General features: G+C 49.7%; 1 protein-coding gene across 2 annotated transcripts; it reads right to left on the reverse strand.

Annotated features, from left to right (window-relative positions):
- Window positions 1-924: 924 nt before the first annotated feature.
- Window positions 925-5,216, reverse strand: LAMTOR3 (late endosomal/lysosomal adaptor, MAPK and MTOR activator 3). 2 transcript variants are annotated; one of them, XM_042872239.1, is made up of 7 exons: window positions 5,177-5,216; window positions 4,837-4,884; window positions 4,677-4,711; window positions 4,412-4,470; window positions 3,424-3,557; window positions 2,426-2,489; window positions 925-1,754 (listed from the first exon to the last, which is right to left on the reverse strand). In XM_042872239.1, exons 2-7 carry the CDS (start codon window positions 4,843-4,845, stop codon window positions 1,681-1,683), a joined length of 375 nt encoding a protein of 124 aa, XP_042728173.1. In that variant the 5' UTR covers window positions 4,846-4,884; window positions 5,177-5,216; the 3' UTR covers window positions 925-1,680. The 2 variants fall into 2 exon arrangements, with proteins under 2 accessions (XP_042728173.1, XP_042728172.1); XM_042872238.1 differs by having other exon boundaries at window positions 5,085-5,202.
- Window positions 5,217-6,355: the final 1,139 nt, after the last annotated feature.

Genomic DNA, 6,355 nt, shown 5'->3' on the forward strand with positions numbered 1-6,355 from the left:
CTTTGCAAAATAAATTAGTCCTTCTTTCTGCCTTAAGAGTCAATATAACAACTTGCACCTCCAACTTAGTAAAAAAGCACTGATGACTTGGCACACAATAAAGGTGGTGTCAGGAGAAGAAAGATCTGATGTTCTCCCATACTATTGCTCTCCTGTGCAAACAGCTTGGGAACGAAGCTCCAAGTGCAACCACAGAAGCAACCTTCCTCTCTTCACATGTTACAAAACATCTGAAGCAAGCTCAGTATGTGATGCCACAGACAGAAGCCAGCAAATCAGCACTTGGTTGGCTGCATTTAGGGCAAGGGCACCAGACGGGTTGAGCAGGAAACAACAGCAAGAGATTCTCCCTGGATGGAACAGGAATGATTTTTGCCACAAGCACCCACACAGATGCCTTGGGGCCCAGTTACCCAGAGCCGCCTCTATGATTAGAGCTACAGAAAGCTTGAGCTAGGAGCTCAGTTTAAATGAGAAAGGGTTGACTGACAATTTTTAATCTGTGAGAGCTTCTGAGCAAAGAACTGCCAGCCCTCGCTCCTGGCACAGATGGGCAAGGTGTAAGCATGATGTCAGAGACTTGCTAAGAAAGCTCCGTTACACCAACAGTTTTAGATTTGACTGTGTGCACTAGTGTCACAGAGAGACTGAGGGAGAAAAGAGGTGAGGCAGAGGGCATGGGCTGGAACCCTTGTGATCTTATAAATAAGAAGCCAGTCAGCTACTAATTTCTCCATGTACATATTGGACGTATTGGATGGATCATACAGGATGCAACATCCACTCAGCCCCATTGAGATGCACACTGGTTAGCTGCCAGCTTGTAAGCTCCTGGCTTTTGTAAGCTTACAAGTGATTAAAAAACCTATTCTCTGCACAGAAATGGTACTATATTGCGGTGCAACAGAAGAGTGGACCAGGGTCTGTCATTTAAAAATACATTTTATTTATATTTATTTACTTAGGAAAACCTAGGGGTAAATGAGCTGAGTGTCACCCATGATGAAATCCACACAAAAACTACAAGGCATGAGAACTTCACAACTGTGTTACACAAAAACCCCACAAAGTGAAACATGGTTCATGTGCTTTCCTGTGGGCGTTAGGAAAACCCCTAAAGCAACAGCCTTCATAGAAAAAGCATTCTCAGTGAAAGCAGGATGCAGCCAACACCCAGATTAGTCAGATTCTTTGACCAAAGCATCACCAACAGGATGGGATACTGATTGATTGTACTGATACATCACTGCTAGCAAACAGGCTCTCACAACACTCCTTCAGCCACATCTTTGGTAACACCAATCCATCTGTTACCCAGTAAGCTGTGGTAGCTAACCTGAGGATAAACTCCACTGAATGCCTGGTGCCCCATAAAGCAAAAGGTCTGTGGGTTGCTCAACTGAGCCAAGAGCACTGTGCTCATGTGGCTAAGTTGGCTGAGCTAAACTCCATGGGAGCTATTTGGTGGTCTCCAGCACTGCACAATACAAGAAGCATGGTCTAAAGTAACATCTGCCTACAACACACCCGTAGATCATTTCAGATTCAGTACTATGTACAATTTGCTTAGTGTACGAAGGAGCTGTGAAATCTTCTGAGACATGTTACTGGACTGAGGATTATTGAGTCTTCCTGTCCATTGGGCTGAGATGGACGCTGCACTCCAACTGTAGCATGAGGTTAAGAAACTTCAACAACCTGCCTTAGTTCTTCGAACAGGGGCGTAAGCTCCTTCTCTAAACTTACGATCAGCCCTAGGAAGAGACAAGAGATGGAACATCCATCAAACAACATACTGGAGAACCACTTTTCCAAAACCTGCAGCTTCCAGTCACAGGAATGGTTTTCTATAGCACTCACTCATTCTCACCAGGCAGCGCTCTAAGGCACAGAGCATACAGACCCAGGCCCCGACAGTACAGCCTGTACAGCACAACTCACTTGCTGCACAGCCAAGTGGCTGCACAAGAATTAAATCCCTTTGGCTCACAGCAACCACCAAAACCCTCACACACCAGCCCAGGTGCCTTGCTGAAGGACTGCCCAGTCCTGCAGAACTGAGGAGATGACACCACACATCTTACTGCAGAACGTAACTTGGAGCAGATGGAGAGACCAGACAGCTGGTTTGTGCTGTGCAGTCATTGCCTGTGCAGTAAACACTCTTCACATAGTAAAGATAAGGTTAAACACGATAGAAATGAGGTGTTTCTAATGTAATCATAACCTCAGCAGGTCACCTAGAATCTATGGGTCTTTACCCATGCATCTCCCTTCTCTTCACGGTATTCTGACACAATTCACAGCAGGAGAAAAAAAGAAAAAAGTTAATACACCTTGAAGAAAACTGGTAATTTACTTTCAAATATTTAAAACATCTGAGGCTTAAAATACTGTACACATTTAAAATCATCTGAAGACGTACCAGTATTAGCATTGCTGCTAGCAATGAAGCTCACTACCAAAGGTAAGCGATTGAACTGCACCACCTGCAAGACAGAGAACACTGTTTACCTGGCAGCTAACGCACACTGGATGTCACAGATAAATGTGCTAAGCAACCTGGTAGCACAGTGCAGGAAGCTGTATTTGGAAAGCCTGCCATCTTCCCTCTAGTGTTCTGTTGCGTTATTCACCCAACATCCAACTCAGCATAAAGAGCAGCAGTGTACTCTGTGGAAGCTCCTTTCTACAAATAAGAAGAGGGCAGGCAGGCTTATTATTCTATATGCTTCAGCATATAGCAGTATTTCTTCCTCTAACAGGATGCTTCAGCTTTAAGCACGTAAACCAGTAACATCAAGACTCAAAGCAACCTACTCCTGTATGTAAACTAATTAATTCACCCATGTATTTTAGAAACAAAACAAAAGTACTGCAGGCTAAGCAGTATGCTGGTTTAAGGCAGCTAAAATGAAAAGCTCTTAAGATCATGTGAGCTTGAGAAGGAGCAGACATTTGGTAGGTAACAAAAGATTTCAGGACAAAAATATCCAGTTTGTAAGAACTGTAAGTAGATATTTCAGTGTTTTCTTACCTTGAAATTTTTCTTACAGCAATATTAACTTCTAAATGAGCTGCACGTGCTTGTGTAACTGTGTCAGTAATAAACAAATACCCTTTGCAAAAAGAACATAAACCTTTCACAGCACTCTGAAGACCACATCAACAGCACCACCTGCTGGTGCTTGTTGGCTAGCTGCTCAGAAAACTCGACCAGCTACAACCCGTCAGTCTTCTCAGTTTTGAGAAATATTTAAGAGTTTAATAAATTGCAAGAGTGTAGCTTAGCCAGCTTTAATTGAGAAATAAAGAACAAAGAAGAGCCAAGTGGAAATCTAGCAGAGTTTACACCATGTTCTCTCCCCCATTATGCTCAGGGTAACACAGGAGGAGCTCCAGCCCCAGGCTGCATTCACTCACCTGGTATGTGTTGTAGTAACAGATGATACTTTTGTTCTTGGAGAGTCCCAACTTACTGCCCTGATCAGTTGCAAGGGCAAACGTAGACAGAAAGCCAGGTCGCAGGGCATGTTCTGGGGCGTTATCATTGGCAACTGGAATAGAACAAGAAAGTTTTTTCTTTAACGCGGTATCTGTGACTGCATCATAAGCCCTTGTGTCTCTCACTCAGTGCTGTGCAAAAAGCAGACGTGGTGCCAGGAACACATAAGACATCACCTACTCTGTCACAAGTACAGGAACACATAATACATCGCCTACACTGTCACAAGTACAGTCTTCAAGGACAGCAGATTGTTTAATGCCTTGCAAGTGACCTGTAACCATGGTACAGCACGCTCCCAGATCCCTAGCAGCTGGTACTGGTGGCACTTCAGTTCATGTCCCACATACGGTATTGTGGAACCACTTCAGGAACTGACTGCTGGCAAACAGCCACCCGAAGGGAGGCGGATGGAGATGTGCATGTTCAGCTAGCTGCTTAAGTACTCTGGGACACTAAGAAACCCCACCGAATAGCAACACTGAATCTTTCTATTCTTAAACCACCTCACCTGCGCTGCAAAAGTATCCTAAAGGAGGACTGCTGAGATAGGGTAAAAATCACAGTACCCAAACACAGGAAGCATCAGACAGTACACGTGGAAGCTGGATGCAGTCAGTTCTGAGCACAGCCTGGCCAGGGCCCCCCAACATGAGGAACTGTCGCTGCTGCCCTGTAAGAACTGAGGGCACAGGACCCCACACCCTTCCTACCCTGCACAGCCATGGTGCAAAAGAGGAAAGTTCCTGCAGCCTGTGATTGCTGGGGACACAGCTTTCTCAACTTAGTGAGAAGCTACTGAAGCAAGAGCCTCCTTTAATCCCTCGGTCGTGGCACTGGGCGCAGGAGGCTGCCGCACACTCCCCGCTTGCCACCGGGTCAGGGCTGCAGAACGGCTGCCGATACCTTTGATGACAGGCACTCCATCTCTGTCTGACACCACAATAGCGTGGAGACCTTCGACGCTGCAGAAGATAAGGAAAAAATATTTTCAAACGGAACAGTTGCTAGCATACTTATTTATCGCTTTTCCCCTCCCCCAGAACAGACGCGCAAGGGGCAGGCACAGGAGAGGAAGCAGTGCGGTGTTACTGGAGGGCGGCCTCAGGGCAGGGAGGGAGAGCGGCGCACACAACGCGGAGGGGGAGGCGCGGATGGAGCTTCTCGTTACCTCGGCAGCTTCTTGTAGAGGAACCTCTTCAGATCCTGCGGGGACAGACAATGCCGTGACGCGACCTGCTCCCCGCCCGACAGAGCGCGGCCGCAGCACCTCGCGGCCCCCGCAGCCCCCGGTCCCGCCCAACCGCCCCGCCCGGCTGAGCCGCGCTTACGTCGGCCATGGCTGGAGGCCTCGCGGCGCTGCTGCCCCTTCGGTGGCCCTGCGGGACAAGAAGGTGTCCTGTCAGCGGCGGCGGCCCACGGAGGGCAGGGGAGTGCAGGGCAGGGCAGGGGAGGGGAGGGCAGCAGAGGGAGAGCTCCCGCCCGGCCGTCTCCTCCCGCCCCGCCACGGGAAGGGAGCGGAGCCGGGGCGAGACCTCCGCACCCCGAAGGACGCGCGCCGCAGCCGCCCTCCCGCTACCTGTCCGCGCCCCGCGCTGCGCTCCCGTCCGCGCGGCCTGCACTTCCCTTTAAGCCCCCGTCAGCTGACGGGACTCGGAAACTCCTCCTCACCCGCGGAGCGGCAGATCGGTCCCGGCGGCGGCTAGGGGGCGGTGGCGGCGGGGCCGGAAGGGCGGCGGGCCGATGCGGCTCCGCTCGGGGCCGGGAGAGAGCGCCGCCGGCGGGCGGGAGGTCCGCTGCTTCCCGTAGCGCAGCCGGCCCGGCCCGTGCTCCAGCGGCCGGTTCGCAGAGCAGCGACGGGAGGGCGCTGCGCAGCACGGAGGCGCGCGCAGTTACGGCACGCTGCTGCACGAGGGTCGCGGCGGCAGCACGGCTGGGCCGCCGGCAGGAGCGGCCGCTGCGCCGAGCGTCACCGGGCGGCGGTGGCTGAGTGCGCCCGGCTGAGGCTGTTTCACTTACAGCGTCCGGATTCGGCGCGTTAAATGCGGTTGGTATCCCGAAATGTTCGGCTTTGCCACTGCGCTTCCCCTCCATTCAATTTGACAGAAGAAAAGATAGAAACTGTTGAGGGGGTGACACCGAATGCATGGAGCAAACAACCTTTAAAAACACAATCTTGCCCTCCTTTTACAGCACTCACTATAAAATTACATTAAAAACACACATTATAGCCGCCTTTAAAATACATCTGTTAGATTTAGTGAAGATAATTTTCTATTTTAAAAGCTTCCAAGAAAAGGTAGAGACTGATTAAAAAAAAAACCAAAAAAACAAAAGAACTGCTCCCGCTGTAAGTGCTTCAGCGAGGGGAGAGCTTGCAGGGAAGCGCTGGTGGGATGGGAGCACAGAATGCAACTGCTGGTCAGAAGGGCACACAACTCGCTGGTGCCTCAGGTGCACAGATCCCGCTGCTGATCTCAGCAGGTGCAGATTACCTCCCCTCTGCGTTATGGCACCCCGGTGTCACAGTCAAACATTTCTGCTTTTTGTGGCGCTTTCCTGCTGGCTCTTTCAAAGGAGAAATCAACTCACGCTGTCTTATATCCGGGATGAAACACAGGTCAGAACTGAATAAGAAAGGAGTTAACCCTAAGCAGCTGGAGAAGTTGAGGGATTTTTTAGTCAGGCCACTCAAAAGCACATTTTTATTTTCTCCCTTTCTTTCCACTCTCTTCTATAATTTAATGAGAACGTTACCTTCTGAGAAAAGGTCAGCTGAAAGATTCCAGGACTCCACATTCTTCAATTAGCATCTTACTCTTAGGAAAATGTGCTCTGAACTTTCCAGCA

This window comes from Lagopus leucura, unplaced genomic scaffold, assembly GCF_019238085.1.
Source record: "Lagopus leucura isolate 7727_CA_CO unplaced genomic scaffold, USGS_WTPT01 Super-Scaffold_100004, whole genome shotgun sequence".
Classification (NCBI taxonomy): Eukaryota; Metazoa; Chordata; class Aves; order Galliformes; family Phasianidae; genus Lagopus; species Lagopus leucura.